Source organism: Urocitellus parryii, chromosome 2 (assembly GCF_045843805.1).
Source record: "Urocitellus parryii isolate mUroPar1 chromosome 2, mUroPar1.hap1, whole genome shotgun sequence".
NCBI classification, from domain to species: Eukaryota; Metazoa; Chordata; class Mammalia; order Rodentia; family Sciuridae; genus Urocitellus; species Urocitellus parryii.
The window spans coordinates 65,965,957-65,983,660 of record NC_135532.1 but is presented as its reverse complement, the minus strand read 5'-3'; the positions used below and the strand labels follow the sequence as shown (position 1 = coordinate 65,983,660).

Below are 17,704 nucleotides of genomic sequence, written 5' to 3'. Positions count from 1 at the left end.
TATTATAACACTCCCTGCTGTAGATTTTAAAGTGGAAAGGGCATAACTATAGTTATTGTCAAAATAAAAGTAAATATATAATGATTTCATTTTGAGGAATAAGCCTGACAATTTTGCATGCCTAAATGGAAAGCAAGACAGCACCTGAGTTAGTGAATACACTGTCTCTCCTGTGGGCCGGGCCAGCTGCCCACATTCTCCTTGAGATGGGCCTAGAAGCTCTTACCTGCTTCCTCCTGCCCCTGCATACTTTTAGGCCATCCAGTTACGCAGCCCCTCCTCCATCTTCAGTGCCAAAGATAGGGGCAGCAGCTTGGTAAGACAAGAGCTCACTCAGAGAGAAGCACATTCTCCTCCACACCACTGAGCCATGCTTTTCCCACTAAGAATATTCTTTATTCTAGCCAGTTGCTGTGGCACACACCTGTAATCCCAGCAGCTGGGGAGGCTGAGGCAGGAGGATCATTAGTTTGAAGCCAGCCTCAGCAAAAATGAGGCATTAAGCAACTCAGACCCTGTCTCTAAATAAAATATAAAATAGGGCTGGAGATGTGGCTCAGTGGTCAAGTGCCCCTGTGTTTAACTCCCAGTAACCCCCCACCAAAAAGAAAAAAAAAAGGAAGAATAGGAAAAAGTTCCTTTATTCTTTCCTTCTTCAACTTTTAACATGATTCCATCGTGACACAGAACAGAGCTAGGAGATGCCCACTGATGACTACCAACCACCTACCCGAGCTCAGCGCACCAAAGATGGATAAGATTGTTGTGTGTTTGTGTGTGGTACTGTGGTTGAACTCAGGGGAGCTGTACCACTGCTACATTCCCAACCCCTTTTTATTTTTTAAGACATGTCTCTTAGTTGCCACAGCTGGCTTCAAACTTGAGATCCTCCTGCCTCAGTTTATCTAGTCACTGAGATTATAGGAGTGTGCCACTGTGCCTGATGATAGTTGTGGGTTTTTTTCATTTTTTTTTAATTTGAATTTGTTACATATGACAGCAGAATGTATTACAATTCATAGTACACATATAGAGCACAAATTTTCATATCTCTGGTTGTACACAAAGTAGAGTTACAACATTCATGTCTTCAATCATGTGATTAGGGTAATGATGTCTAACTCATTCCACCATCTTTCCTACCCCCATGCCCCCTCCTTTCCCCTCCCTCCCCTTTGCCCTATCTAAAGTTCCTCCATTCGTCCCATGCTCCCCCCATTGCCATTATGAGTCAGCATCCTCATATCAGAGAAAACATTTGGCCTTTGGTTTTTTGGAATTGGCTAAGTTCACTTAGCATTATATTCTCCAACTCCATCCATTTGCCTGCAAATGCCATGATTTTATTCTCTTTTAATGCTGAGTAATGTCCATTGTGTATATAAACCAAAGTTTTCCTATCCATTCATCTACTGAAGGGCATCTAGGTTGGTTCCACAGTTTAGCTATTGTGAATTGTGTTGCTATAAACATTGATGTGACTGTGTCCTGTAGTATGCTGTTTTTAAGTCCTTTGGGTATAAACCAAAGAGTGGAATAGCTGGGCCAAATGGTGCTCCCATTACAAGTTTTCCAATGATTCTCCATACTGCTTTCCAGATTGTCTGCACCAATTTGCAGTCCACCAGCAATGTATGAGTGTGCCTTTTCCCCCATATTCTCACCAACACTTATTGTTGTTTGTATTCTTGATTGCTGCCATTCTGGCTGGGGTGAGATGAAATCTTAGAGTAGTTTTATTTGCATTTCTCTAATTTCTAGAGATGTTGAATATTTTTTTCATATATTTGTTGATTGATTGTATATCCTCTTCTGAGAAGTGTCTTTTCAGTTCCTTGGCCCATTTACTGATTGGGTTATTTGTTTTTTGGTGTTAAGTTTTTTGAGTTCTCAAATTATCACTATTTGCAAACAATATGACTCTATACCTAGAAGACCCAAAACATTCCACCAGAAATCTCCTAGAACTAATGAATGAATTCAGCAAAGTAGCTGGATATAAAATCAGTACCCATAAATCAAAGGCATATCTGTACATCAGTGACGAATCCACTGAAAGAGAAACTAGGAAAACCACCTCATTTACAATAGCCTCAAAAATAAAATACTTGGGAATAAACTTAACAAAAGAGGTGAAAGACCTCTACAATGAAAACTACAACACGCTAAAGAAAGAAATTAAAGAAGATCTTAGAAAATGGAAAGATCCATCTTGTTCTTGGACAGGCAGCATTGATATTGTCAAAATGACCATACTACCAAAAACACTATACAGATTTAATGCAATTCGAATCAAAATCCCAATAACATTCCTTATACAAATAGAAAAAGCAGTCATGAAATTCATCTGGAAAAAATAAGAGACCCAGAATAGCTAAAACAACCCTTAGCAAGAAGAGTGAAGCTGGTGGCCTTATTATTCCAGACCTTAAACTATACTACAGAGAAATACAAAAACAGCATGGTATTGGCACCAAAATAGACCTGTAGACCAATGGTACAGAACAGAGGACACAGAGACTAACCCACATAACTACAATTATCTTATTGGACAAAGGTGCCAAGAACATGCATTGGAGAAAAGATAGCCTCTTCAACAAATGGTGCTGGTAAAACTGGAAATCCACATGTAATAAAATGAAATTAAACCTCTGTCTATCACCATGCACAAAACTCAACTCAAAGTCTATCGAGGATCTAGGAATTAAACCAGAGACCTTGCGCCTAATGGAAGAAAAATAAGCCTAAATCTCCATCATGTTAGATTAGACCCCAACTTTCTTTATATATAAAAACATACACACACACACACGCACACGCACACACACACACACATAGTTGTAAATGGACACAATACCTTTATTTATTTATTTTTATGTGATGCTGAGGATCAAACCCAGTGCCTCATATATGCGAGGCCAGCACTTTGCCACTGAGCTACAATCCCAGCTCCTCAACTTTCTTTTTTTTTTAAATATTTTTTTTAGTTGTCAACAGATTTTTATTTTATTTATTTTTATGTGGTGCTGAGAATTGAACTCAGTACCTCACACATGCTAGGCAAGGAATCTACCACTGAGCCACAACACATGACCCCCCCCCCCAACTTTCTTAATAAGACTCTTATAGTGCAAGAATTAATATCAAGAATCAATAAATGGAATGGATTCAAACTAAAAAGCTTCTTCTTAATAAAAGAAACAATCAGTGAGGTGACTAGAGAGCCTACAGAATGGGAACAAATCTCTACCACAAGCACATCAGATAGAGCACTAATCTCTAGGATATATGAAGCACTCAAAAACCTTAACACCAAAAAATAAATAAATAAATAACCCAATAAATAAATGGGCCAAACAACTGAACAGACACTTCTCAGAAGAGGATATGCAATCAATCAACAAATATATGAAAAAATGTTCAACATCTCTAGCAATTGGAGAAATGAAAATCAAAACTACTCTAAGATTTCATCTCACTCCAGTCAGAATGGCAGCTATCAAGAATACAAACAATAAGTGTTAGTGAGAATGTGGGGGAAAAGGCAAACTCATACATTTCTGGTGGGACTGAAAATTTGTGCAGTCAATCTGGAAAGCAGTATGGAGAATCATTGGAAAACTTGTAATGGAACCAGCTATCCCACTCCTCGGTTTATACCCAAAGGACTTAAAAACAGTATACTACAGGGACACAGTCACATCAATGTTTATAGCAGCACAATTCACAATAGCTAAACTGTGGAACCAACCTAGATGCCCTTCAGTAGATGAATGGATAGGAAAACTTTGGTATATATACACAATAGACATTACTCAGCATTAAAAGAGAATAAAATCATGGCATTTGCAGGCAAATGGATGGAGTTGGAGAATATAATGCTAAGTAAATTTTAGCCAATCCCAAAAAACCAAAGGCCAAGTGTTTTCTTTGATATGAGGATGTTGATTCATAATGGCAATGTGGGGGGGGGCATGGAACAAATGGAGGAACTTTAGATAGGCCTTTCTCCTCCCTCTCCTTTGTCCTAAGTACATGTATGAAGACACAAATGGTGTGAAAATGCTTTGTGTACAATCAGTGACTTGAAAAATTGTGCTGTATATGTGTAATATGAAATTATTGCATTCTGCCATCATGTATAGAAAATTAGAATAAATAAATAATTTAATAAAAAGATTTTTTAGTTTTTTATATATTCTAGAGATTAGTGCTCTATCTGACATTCATGTGGTAAAAATTTGTTCCCAAATGGTAGGCTCTCTATTCACCTCACTGATTGTTTCTTTTGCTGAGAAGCTTTTTAGTTTGAATCCATCCCGTTTAATGATTCTTGATATTAATTCTTGCACTACAGGAGTCTTATTAAGGAAGTAGGGCCTAATCTAACATGATAGAGATTAAGGCCTACTTTTTCTTCTAATAGACGCAGTGTCTCTGGTTTAATTCCTAGGTTCTTGATCCACTTTGAGTAGAGTTTTGTGCAAGTGAGAGATGGGGGTTTAATTCCATTTTATTGCATATGGATTTCCAGTTTTCCCCTGCACCGTTTGTTGAAGAGACTATCTTTTCTCCAATGAACATTTTGGCGCCTTTGTCTAATATATGGTAACTTGAGTTTTATGGGTTAGTCTCTGTGTCCTCTATTCTGTACCATTGGTCTACAAGTCCATTTTGGTTCCAATACCATGCTGTTTTTGTTACTGTTGCTCTGTAGTTTAGTTTAAGGTCTGGTATAGTGATGCCACCTGCTTTCATCTTCTTCTTAAGGATGCTTTAGCTATTCTGGGTCTCTTATTTTTCCAGATGAATTTCATGATTGCTTTTTCTATTTCTGTGAGGAGTGTCATTGGGATTTTGACTGGGATTGCATTGAATCTGTATAGTGTTTTTGGTAGTATAGTCATTTTGACAATATTAATTCTGCCTATCTAAGAACAAGGTAGATCTTTTCATCTTCTAAGGTCTTTTTTAATTTCTTTCTTATGTGTTGTAGTTTTCATTGTAGAGGTCTTTCACGTCTTTCATTAAGTTGATTCCCAAGTATTTTATTTTATTTTTGAGGCTATTTTAAATGGGTTAGGTTTCCTCGTTTCCCTTTCAGAGAATTTGTCACTGATATGCAGAAATGCCTTTGATTTATGGATGTTGATTTTTTTTTTTTATCCTGCTACTTTGCTGAATTTATTTACTAGTTCTAGAAGTTTTCTGGTGGAACTTTTTGGGTCTTCTAGATATAAAATCATTATCATCGGCAAATAGTGCTAATTTGAGTTCTTCTTTTCCTATCTGTATCCCTTTAATTTCTTTCATCTGTCTAATTGCTCATGTTTCAAGAACTGTGTTAAATAAAAGTGGTAAAAGTGGGCATCCCTGTCTTGTTCCAGTTTTTAAAGGGAATGTTTTCAATTTTTCTCCATTTAGAATGATGTTGGCCTGGGACTTAGCATAGATTGCTTTTATGATGTTGAGATATATCCCGTTATCCCCAGTTTTTCTAGTGTTTTGAACATAAAGCAGTGCTGTATTTTGTCAAATGCTTTTTCTGCATCTATTGAGATGATCATATGGTTCTTATCTTTAAGTGTATTGATGTGATTAGTTACATTTATTGATTTCTGTATGTTGAACCAACCTTGCAACCATGAGATGAACCCCACTTGATCATGGTGTACTATCTTTTTGATATGGTTTTGTATTTGATTTGCCAGAATTTTATTGAGAATTTTTGCATCTATGTTCATTAGAAATATTGGTCTGAAGTTTTCTTTCTTTGAAGTGTCTTTGACTGGTTTTGGAATCATGGTGATATTAGCCTCATAGAATGAGTTTGGAAGTGCTCGCTCTTTTTCTATTTCCTAAAATAAATTGAAGAGTATTGGTATTAGTTCTTTAAGTCTTGTAGAACTCAGCTGTGTATCCCTCTAGTCCTGGGCTTTTCTTGGTTGGTAGGCTTCTGATGGCTTCCTCTATTTCATCACTTGAAATTGATCTGTTTAAATTGTGTATATCATCCTGATCAATTTGTGCAAATCATATGACTCTAGAAATTTGTTGATGCCTTTGATGTTTTCTATTTTATTGGAATACAAGTTTTCAAAATACTTTTTGATTATCTTCTGGATTTCTGTAGTGTCTGTTGTGATATTTTCTTTTTTATCATGTACGTTAGTAATTTGAGTTTTCTCTCTCCTTTTTTTCCTTAGCATGGCTAAGGGTCTGTGAATATTAGTTATTTTTTCAATGAACCAACTTTTTGTTTTGTCAAATTTTTCAGTTGTTTCTTTTGTTTCAATTTCATTGATTTCAGATATGATTTTAATTATTTCCTGTCTTCTGCTGCTTTTAGTGTTGATTTGTTCTTCTTTTTCTAGGGCTTTGAGATGTAATGTTAGGTCATTATTTGTTGACTTTTTCTTCTATTTAGGAATGAACTCCATGCAATGAATTTTCCTCTTAGAACTGCCTTAAGAGTGTCCCAGAGATTTTGATATGTTGTATTTGTGTTCTCATTCACCTCTAAAAATTTTTTAATCTCCTCCTTGATGTCTTTTGTAACCCATTGTTCATTCAGTAGCATATTATTTAGTCTCCAGGTGTTGGAGTAGCTTTTATTTTTTATTTTATCATTGATTTCTAATTTCATTCCATTATGATCTAATAGAATGCAGAGTAGTATCTCTACTTTTTTATATTTGCTAAGACTTGTTTTGTGGCATAATTTTTGGTCTAATTTAGAGAAGGATCTATGTACTGCTGAGAAGAAAATGTGTTCGCTTATTGAAGGATGAAATATCTATATATATCAGTTAAGTCTAAGTTATTGATTGTGTTATTGAATTCTATAGTTTCTTTGTTCAGCTTTTGTTTAGAAGATCTATCCAGTGGTGAAAGAGGTGTGTTAAAGTCTACCTAGAATTTTTGTGTTGTGGTCTATTTGACTCTTGAACTTGAGAAGAGTTTGTTTGATGAACATAGATGCTCCATTGTTTGGGGCATATATATTTATAACTGTTATGTCTTGTTGGTGTATGGTTCCCTTGAGCAGTATGTAGTGTCCTTTTTTATCCATTTTGATTAATTTAGATTGAAGTCCACTTTATTTGATATGAGGATGGAAACCCCTGCTTGCTTCCACAGTCCATGTGAGTGGTATGATTTTTCCCAACCTCTCACCTTCAGTCTGTGAATGTCTTTTTCTATGAGATGAGTGTCTAGGAGGCAACATATTGTTGGGTCTTTTTTTTTTTTTTTTAATCCAATCTGCTAGTCTATGTCTTTTGATTGGTGAGTTTAGGCCATTAACATTCAGGGTTATTATTGAGACATGATTTGTATTCCCAGCCATTTTTGTTTATTTTTGGTATTTAACTTGACTTGGTTTCTCCTCTGATTAGTTTTTCCTTTAGTGTATTACCTCCCTTTGCTGATTTTCATTGTTGTTTTTCAATTCCTCTTCATGAAATATTTTGCCGAGGATATTCTATAGTGCAGGCTTTCTAGTTGTAAATTCTTTTAACTTTTGTTTATCATGGAAGGTTTTTATTTCATCATCAAATCTAAAGCTTAATTTTGCTAGATATGATTCTTGGTTGACATCCATTTTCTTTCAGAGCTTGGTATATGTTGTACCAGGATCTCCTGGCTTTGAGGGTCTGGGTTGAAAAATCTTCTGAAATACAAATTGGTCTCCCCCTATATGTGATCTGATTCCTTTCTCTTGTGGCCTTTAAGATTCTACTCTTACTTTGTACGCTAGGCATTTTCATTATAATGTGCCTTGGTGTAGATCTGTTGTAATTGTGTACATTTGGTGTTCTATAAGACCTCTTATATTTGATTTTCCAATTCGTTCTTCATGCTTGAGAAATTTTCTGATATTATCTCATTGAAGAGATTATGCCTTCCTCTATCCTAATAACTCTTAGATTTAGTCTTTTGGTGCTATCCCCTAATTCTTGGTTGTTCTGCTCATGGTTCCTTACCATCTTCACTGTGTGGTCACCTTGGTGTTGGGCTGCCATATTTTATACTTTGTTTCCAGATTGTATACTTTGTCTTCATTATCTGATGTTCTGTCTTCCAGGAGATCTAGTCTGCTGGTGATGCCTTCTATTGAGTTTTTTATTTGGTTTATTGTTTCCTTCATTTCAAAGATTTCTGATATTTTTCTTTCCATAATCTCTATCTCTTTCTTAAAGTAATCTTTTGCTACCTGTATTTGCTCCCTTATCTCTTTGTTGGTGTGATCAATGGATGCTCCCTTATCTGTTTATTGGTATCATCAATGGTTGCCTGTATTTGTTCTCTTATCTGTTTATTGGAGTGATCAATTTTTGCCTGTATTTTCTTATTTGGGTCATTCTTTAATTCACAGATCATTTTAGTTATGAACCTTTTGAACTCTTCTCTGACATTTTGTCAACTGTGTTGTCCATGGGTTCTGTTATTGTAGTATCCTGGGTCTTAGGGGGCACTTTCCTCCCTTGTTTTTTCATGTTGTCTATATGATTTCCTTACTTGCAGTGTGGCTCTAAGGTGTTACAGATTCTACTCTATAATCTTGTAAGTATTTGTGCAGATATATGTGTATCAGACCCTGATGCTGTCCCGGGATGGATGCTACTGCAACTATAGGTGGTGGTGGCAATAGCAGGAGGTAACTTAAAATAGCAGAGGAGGTGCCCCAAGATGGATGCAACATCTTTCAGAGATGGGGCTGAAAAGGTGGGCCTTTCACTGACTTTGGGATGCCTGTTCCAAGATGCAGCTGCTTCTAAGCTCTGTCTGTTGTTCCAAGGTAGAGGCTGCTGCATGGGGAAGGCTATGGGGATGGGTATAGTGTCTCAAGATGGAAGTGGGTTAGACCTGGGCTCCCAGGTGGTGGTGGTGGGGGGGTGGACCCAAGGTTACCCTGGACCCTGTCTTTTGCACAGGTCAGCGAGGCAGGTCTAGCCTGAGCCTCAGGTCCATTGGGTAACTACCAGTGGTGAGATGGACTTAGGCCTACACTGGATCTGGGCTCCCACACAGGTCAGCAAGGTGAATTTGGGCTGAGCCTGAGTTCCAGCCGGTGTCTCAATAGATGTGATTTTGAAGTTAGTTTATTGCAAGCTCAACATTAGACCCCATTCTCATGATATAATTTCAAACATAGAGAAATGATATTCAGCATGAAAAAGTATATTAATCATTGCCATTAGTAAATTGTATAGTAGATCTCCAGTCTTTATAAGTTAGAGTTTTTGCCAAATTTGTTTGATTTCTGTCAAACACTGGTCAATAGACAAATGCAAATGCAGATTTTGTCTACTAGAATGAATGAGAAATTGAGGTTTGGGATCACTGCAGTAAGCAGGCTTTTGCCTGAAAGGAACCCTTTCAGAGTAACCTGGGGCTTCCTTTGGGCCATAATTAGTGCACCAGCAATTCTGCATTGAACAGGTCTGAACTACTCATTCACTCTCTTCTGAAAGAGCCACTTGATCCTAAAAGAACCGTTATAAACAGCAATGATTTAACAGTTGAATGGAAAATGTTCAGTTTAGTTTTCCCATGTGGGCGTTGCCTATACATCTCATTTATAGGGCTTAGTAATTTTGTGTATGTGTGTGTGTGTGTGCGCGCACACACACATGCACACACATGAGCACACTTTCACTTTGCAGTTCTATTAGTTCATTCTAGTTATTGCTTGGAACCTATTGTAGGTCCTGGGGATACCATGCATGACCTCTGACCTCTGAGAATTCAGTGACTGGTGGAGGAGAAAGGCATCCAAACATAAGCTTCATGGTATATTTTGTAGGAAATGTCATAGAAATAGGAAAGGAACAATTAAATGTGGGAGTATCTAAGAAAGTGAACTAACCCTGAGGATGCAGCACAGTTTAGATAAGGTAAGAATTCTCCATTCCTCTGTAGCATAGGCTGAAGCATTGGATTCAGAGCTGCAGGCATCTTTTTACTAACTTTGAGTATTCTTTGCTATGTGCAGCCTCACTCTTTTCATCTACAAAGTGAGGTTTGCAGTTTCACTTTGCAGCTTTATTCATAGGGACCAGCAAATAGCTCCTTCCTATCTTTTCAGCATGGGCCCAGTGTGGCAAAGAAGCATATTTCAGACTATTAGATGGAAGGAGAGATCAGTTTTTGGTGGGGTTGCATGGGGACAGGCCTTCCTTCTGAATGAGAGCCAGGAAAACAGTGTACCTGGGTCAACTATTGTCCCGCTCCCCCTGGGAGCCCGTTTGGACAATGGATAGTGTATCTTTTCCCAGCACAGCCTTTGCATATTTTACTGTCCTTACAAGTTGACTGTGGAGTCTGGTCAAATTACATACTTCTTCAGACTGCTTTTTACAGGGAGTTTCAGCACTTTGTACTACTAAGATATCTAGGATTCTCTCCCAATGGACAAGCAAAATGTTGATGTTTATGCATAATATATGCCTAATTTCTTAGAGCATGGAGCACTTTACCTATTGATAACATTGTGTGTATACCTGCAGCCACTGATAAGTGGACCTTGTGTCCTAAAATAATCTTAAACCATTGAAGTGGTGCATATGTGGGAGAGGGAGTGTTGAAACTAAGCATAACTAACTACTGTGTGTAACTCTTTGGGACATTTGGTTTTAGAACCAAACCAAACTTGGTATAGAGCTCTCAGACTACCAGTGGTGATTTTAGCCAGTGACTGTCAGTATGTGCTTCTTGATATTTGGAGCACAAGGTCACTCCTCATAATTGTGGATGCAGGTGTTAACTCACCTGCCTGATGTCGCAGAAGGAAAGACAAGACCCCTGTGTGGATGGGAAGGTGTCTTGACAGATTTCCCTAATGGAAACCCCACTGAGAACCACAGTCCCCCAACACCCAGCGCTGGCTTGATTGTTATAGAAAAGTGGCGGAGCACCAAAGCTTGTGTGCCTTTGTTTCCTCCAGGAGAGAAACCCTACAAGTGTACCTGGGAAGGCTGCACCTGGAAGTTTGCGCGCTCCGATGAACTGACGCGGCATTACCGCAAACACACGGGAGTGAAGCCCTTCAAGTGCGCGGACTGTGATCGCAGCTTCTCCCGGTCAGACCACTTGGCCCTGCACCGCCGGAGGCACATGCTGGTGTGAGGACCGCTCGCTGTCCAGCTGGGCGGAAGAGCTGGATCTCTTAGCGGCACCCAATTCAGCAGGGCTGAATTCCCTTCACAGTGTTAACTCAAAAGGGCATCACCATCCCACGATGTCTGAAATCAGAGCAGGAACGCGAAGGAACACTTCTTTCGGTCTGAAGGTAACCCCCACCTTGACCACGCGAGAGACGGCTTCACCCTGACCTGGGAGTTCAGCCACAAAAATGCTGAAGAGACAGGCATTGATTGTTTTCCGTGCTGTGTCCTCTGCCATTTACAGATGTTTGTAGCTTGTACATTTTCTGAGCTGTCAGACAGTTTTGTTATTGAGATCTTAAAGGTCATCTACCACAAATTGATGGCTAGAGCAATTTGGATTTGGATGATTTTTCAATTTGGATGATTCTCTCATCACGCCCCCCCCTCCCACTGCCCCCCACCCCACCTTTAACCCCCTTTTACAAAAAAAAAAAAAAAAAAGATTAGTTCTTAGCTAAGTAAGCTAGAACCCACATCCAGTCTGTTACCAGCAAGCAGCATGAAAGTGGGAAGGAAGAAGTTGTTGGAGAGGTTCCATTACCTGAAAATAAAGGCCCTTGATTCAAGCAGGCCCTTGCAATAGCGATGGCAGCAACTAGATGTCCCTCGCAACTTGTCATCATGCCATGCCCTGAAGAAAACCAACATTGAATCTCTCATTTGTTTGTCGTTGATTGTTTCTGTTTCGTTTGATTCTGTTTTGTTCATCTGTTTGAGCAGAGGGGCAGCGACATTTCAGTTGAAGTCTAGTCCTGGTCTCTGCCCTGGCACGGACTGGCACCAAGGTGTTCTGTAGTTGAATAGGAAGAGCCTGTCTAAAAAACCTACTGCCCCACTTCAAATCGCAGTGTTCTGTCACCTAGGCATCATCTCTTCCTGCCCCCAGTGTTTGATTACAAGGAATCAGGGGAAAAAACTTTCTTAGACACACTGGCACCAACGTAAGAGGTGGGGCTGCCCAGGCAAAGTCAGTGAACATGAAAAATCAGACAAAGCAGAGATGGAAATAATGCACCCCTTGAGGAGAAAAGCAATAATGAATAAAAAGGACTTTCCTACAATAACTTCACTGAGGACTCACGTTACCAGTTTTCATACTTACTAAAGGGATTGTAAAAAACACCCCAGCATTTTAGGTGTCTTGGTTACATTTACGGCACTGAGGTAATCTTTCTGCTGCTGTTTGTCCTGCTCGGTTGAGTATCACAATTAAAGATTATGCTCCCCCTTTCTTGTTTGAAAACAGTTATTTGGTGACTAGAAAGGCAACAGAGGCACAGCCAGGAATTAGCTCTTCAGTTAATGGGTCAGTTCTTGGAATTGAGACGGTGGAAAGGGAATGGTCCCGCCCAAGGCCTGCCATGGTGCTAAGTTTCCTCTGTTGGAGAGCCACGGATAAGTCTCTCCAATAGGTTCTTCTGTACATTTCATTTTCTAAACTGTACCAGGACCCACTGGTCCTGCATTGGCATCTGCAGGGATATTGAACCTACTCATCCTGTCACGAGGATGAGAGGAAAGTAGAATCCCGCCAACCCCCTAAAATTGTGAACCTTTTGCAACTAGCAAAGCATACAGGAAACAAAGCAATACATCATCAACAAGCAGTCTTTCAGAAAAATTAGCATATTTTTGTCCCCACTAAAAGACATTTTCCTACCCAGCTTTATGTGGCTAAGGGGCTTGTTGAGATTTTTTTGTTGTTGTTGATGTTGTTGTTATTGTCATTAGGACTTTTTATAGCTTAGATATAAAAGGTCTCCAGCACAGACCTTTGCAATATATTTTAATTACAGACACTTGATTTGGGGAATTGCACAAATTAACCTCACAATATTTCTAGCTCATTTTTAAATGTTTGAACATTCTGAAATAGTTGCCGGTGACAAAATTATTCTTTTTAGGATCATCTTCTAATTCAAATAATCTTATTCTGATGAAGCAAGAACTATGAACATTTCAACAAGGACAATTTGTGTTAGATGGTATTAAAAGGATTTTAACAAATGATTGAAGCAACAGTGTAAAGAGTTTCAGGTCAAATTCTGACATCAAAAATATGTGTTCTCTGTTTTCTGCCAGGCCTGAAAAACACATCGGGCAATTTCCCTCCAACAAGGGCTGCAGTTCTATTGATAAATAGCTTCTTTAGCTATACAATCTGCTACCCACCAACCAGTGGGTTTTCTACCAACTGGAACATTTTTTATCTGTACTGTATGCAACTCACTTCTCATTGCCTGTGACCATTCAGAATAGAAAAAGGTTTCTTGATGCATGCCAGCACTGGGTAGTGGCAAAGAACAGAGAGGGGCTAAAACAGCCATGAACCCAGAACCTAGCTGGCAGGTCAGGGGATCACTCAAGGGAAGTGCAGATTTGAGTTAGTTCTGCCTACTCTCAAAAGAAGAGCCAGTCCAGTCTGTGTCCTCTCTCCACCAGCACCCTCTCCCCCTGCTCCCAGCAAGCAAAGTCTTGAGAGTACTGTAGGTAGGCATGGTTTTTAGAATTCATTGAACTGACAGTGGAAGCTTCCTAAATGACAGCTTGATTTAAATTTAGCAAAGAGCTCTCTTATAACATAGGAAAGATGTAGGGAAGTGAGCTTTTCTCCTTACCCTCTGGTAGTGGAAATCAGAATGAAAAGGCGAGTTAACTGATAAAAACCTGTCAGCATCACACCATCTCCCCCTCTCAACAGAGCAGTACTTCTAAGAAGGGAGCCAAGGACAAGTAAGTGAATGTGTTCCTAATCTACCCCAGGAACTGAAGCATATTGAGGGCTTGTTTTGAAATATAAAAAATTCACCTTGGTGAGTTTCCTAAAGATGTTTCCCCATGTTAAGGAAAGTGGTTTGGGATAGAAGGAAATGGAATATGTATAGGCATAGAAAAGTCACCGTACCATCTCATGTGCTTTTCTAGCCTCTTTTGAAAAGCACAGTGCATGATGAACTATAGAAAAGGGACCGAATCCCAAAGGACTTAGCAGCTGTTCCCTAAGTAGAAACATTCTTTGGTTTTAAATTTGAAGCTGTTGGATTTGCAGCTAGGGATATGTGCATGGTTGGGAACTTTGATACACACAGCTGTAATTTTTAAGAAGCTGCAGGAGACCTGACATACTTTTTTTTTGCATTTTAGAGATTGATTACAAGGGAGTTAGGGGATTTGAAAAGTTAGGATGTTTTAGTAGAGTCCTTTTTAGTCTGATCTTGTTTGGAGAGAGATTCATGCTTCCCCATCCACCTCCAATCTCCTCTGTCCATTTTATGTGGACTGTGTTGATAACTTGTCTTAAGTTCTATTAAGGCATCTAGATGGAGATTCCTAATGGCTTTACCATAAAGATTATACTCCTGTCTTTACAAAACACATAGGATTTTTTGTTTGTTTGTTTGTTTTCAAAGACAAGTAAATACCAATAATATAAACCACCTTTTTTTAAAAAAGCACTTTTTATTCACTTTAAAGTTAAGTGGGAAATAGGAAGATGAATTGTCGGGGGGAAAAAAAATTTAAAAATGCTGCAGTGTTTACAAATGCCAGTTCTAGATGATTAGAAGGGCTGTTTCCATCATGGATGAAATTTGGAATAGCTTATGCAAAGATTGTGTTCATTTTGATATGACTTGTTTTAATTTCAAATCGCCATTTGTGTTTTAAACATAAATATAATTCTGCACTTTGAAATCAGTTCACTAGAATAACATGTATATGGATAAAGATGCAGTATTCCTTATTCTGTACTTTATTTATTATACTTACCAAAGCTGCAATTGAATAAATCTGGTGAGGTGAGGCCTTCAATTGTATTAATATGCCTTTGTTATGCTGTTGTGACTGCTCAGAAATGTAGCAGTGGTGTTGTAATGAAGCTGTCTTAACATGGATAAGGAGGATGCACAGAATTCAAGCAGTATCAATGCCAGCATCCATGTTATGGTCTGCATCAAAGGGATTGAATATGAGGTGACTCTGAGGAAGCATAATAGGCCCAGGAAGCCTTAATTTTCATAATTCATTATCCACTCTTCAAATTTGCTCTTTACCAATGCCTGTCAATTTGGGGGAGTAAATGTATTCTGTGAAAACATCATTGACCAAATCTCTTCCTTTAGTTTTTCTGAGGTAGTGCATTCCATGAAATGGTCTTTCCAATTTGAGTCAGTTTCCTTTAGGAAAGTAATTGGGTAAGTCACATCTCCCATACTTCTACTTGTCCCCACACTGCCTTCCACTTACCTGGACAGACTCCCTAACACCTGCACATGTGTATACGTACCTGTATATGCAGCTGCCAGTGAGCTAATAAATATCAACAAATAACTTTTTTAAAAGAAAAAAAAATTTGTAATAATCCATACTATCTAGAGATGTAAGTTATTTACCTTATTAGGGAATCAGCTTATAATACTATATATGACTTTGCCTGCATTTTATAGTTAAGAAAATGTACATAAAAATTATAAATGCTATATTTTCACAGTTTCATTATAGAGTAATGTCTGTTTAGCAACCCATGTCCATTGGTATTTTAAATATGCTGAATATTGAGCAATTGCAATAGAAATTCAGATTTTCATAAGAAAATGAAATAGAAGGATACTGCATCTTTAAAAATAGAGTGAAGATATTTTACTGTATTCGTAACATATGCGATAGTGGGGAAAAAAAAGTATTTTCAAACATGCAAATTTTACAGAGGTTGTAAATAGTTTGATGAAGTATGTCGGGGGAAAGAGCTTCTAGTTTTCATCACAATAAAAAAACAAAAAAGCAAAAAAAAAAAAAAAACCTTGTCCAGATATGCCTTGTGTATCTTACACACAGTTAGCGATATTGCCATGGGAATCCTGTCTCACTTTGTCAGAGCATGTTCCTTGTGCTCTGTAACAGTGGCGTGGCCACTTGTCATGGTTCAGCCAGGATGGTTTAAAATCCACTGAAGTCATTTTAAGTTCCTACAGACACACTGATTCCAAACTCACAATGTCTTTTCCTGAAAAAGGGAAACAACTACACAAGATTTTACTTGTGCTAAAGAGGAGCATCTGGTGATTGTTCTGTCTTCTCAGTTATCTTCCTCCTCAACAAACTGGTTCTTGATCAAGAAAACCATACAAGTATTTATTCTTATTGAATTCGAGAGGGATTGCTTTTCAGTGTAGCTCATGTTGACAAGATTAAGTGCTGTGGAAATGGCTACATGCTCAACGAATCTATACTGGCATTAGAAATAAGCTAATGCCCATTTTTAGAAATGAACTAAATGCTGAAAGTGCCTGTCAATAATCATGACCAATGAGATATTCCTATACTTTTACACAGCAATAATTCTTCATCAGACTGGGTTTTTTCCTGCACATTTTGAAAACATACACATAGAGTAAATGTATGCATGTAATATATTGAATCTGTTCACATACCCATGAGGGGGGGGAACTTTTGTGTCTTTTAAGTATACCTTAATCTTCTTTGCAGTTAACATTTCTCAATCTGAGTTTCCTTACTTGAAGGATGTACAAATGCAATTATGAGCATCAGGTTATCATCAATGTACACTATGGCATATGGCAATTATACTTTTCAGATGAAAAATTATACTTTTCAGATTAAAAACTTGATTGTGATTTTCCCCAAACTTAAGAAACAGTACGTATGGCTCAAAAATTTTTGCTCAGTTAAAAATACCAATGTATTTAAAGCAAAACACTGAGGGATTTTTGTCTGCTTAATTTATCCACTCATATCAAATGCACAAATCTATCTTTATATTTATTCACTCCCTTTTCCTAATATTTCCTGTTTTCATTTAAGAACCATTTGGGGATGAATACTGACAAAATCATTTGTCCCCCAAAAGTCTACTGAAGTACTGTTGATACTTGGTAAGCCTCGCCTTTAACCAATTTTGTAGTTAGTCCTGAAAATTGCTTGATCCACATCCAGAAGTTCACTAGTTTTTCCTAAAATTATTTTACTGCTAAAAGTGGAGTCATGGATATCAATGTACAGTGAACCCTGGAAATTCTCCAACCTCTCCATCCCAGAGCACAAATTCACCCAAACAAGCTGTTGAGGCTATCAGCAAAATTATACTCTTTCAGAGCCAAACATTTACTAAGAGTAATTTTAAAAGTATGAGTGATTAAACCCTCAGGCAGTGTAGACAACCGCGATGGACAGCAATCTCCAGGCCCAGACCACAGGCCTACAAAACCATCGGCTGTTTCTTCCTCCAAGTTTTAGACAGGAGGAAAGGAAGAAGGAAATGCACCAGGATAGAGGATGAAATAACCAATTAAATGTCAAAGAAAGGCTGCTGAGTTCCTTAGTCCCACTGACATCTTCTGATTGGGCTTCATTCCACATGGTGTCTGCAAGTACTAAAGTACCTTGAAAGTGCAAAAATTCAGCAAACCATGGCAAGAATAACTATTCTTTCTTAAACACTACATGCCAAGCACTGTGCTAGGCGATTTTTAGACACATTACCTCTGATCTGTATGATGAATTCACATATTATGAAT

At 38.2% G+C, this 17,704-nt stretch overlaps 1 protein-coding gene across 2 annotated transcripts in view; it reads left to right on the top strand.

The window, feature by feature from the left end:
- The window catches only part of Klf12 (KLF transcription factor 12), a 426,606-nt gene extending 415,073 nt beyond the window's left edge, over positions 1-11,533 (top strand). For both annotated transcript variants that reach the window (XM_026398090.2, XM_077792866.1), the window contains exon 8: positions 10,949-11,533. In XM_026398090.2, the coding sequence (XP_026253875.1) occupies positions 10,949-11,130 (182 nt within the window). In that variant the 3' untranslated portion in view covers positions 11,131-11,533. The remainder of the gene's footprint in view (positions 1-10,948) is intronic.
- The last annotated feature ends 6,171 nt before the right edge of the window (positions 11,534-17,704 follow it).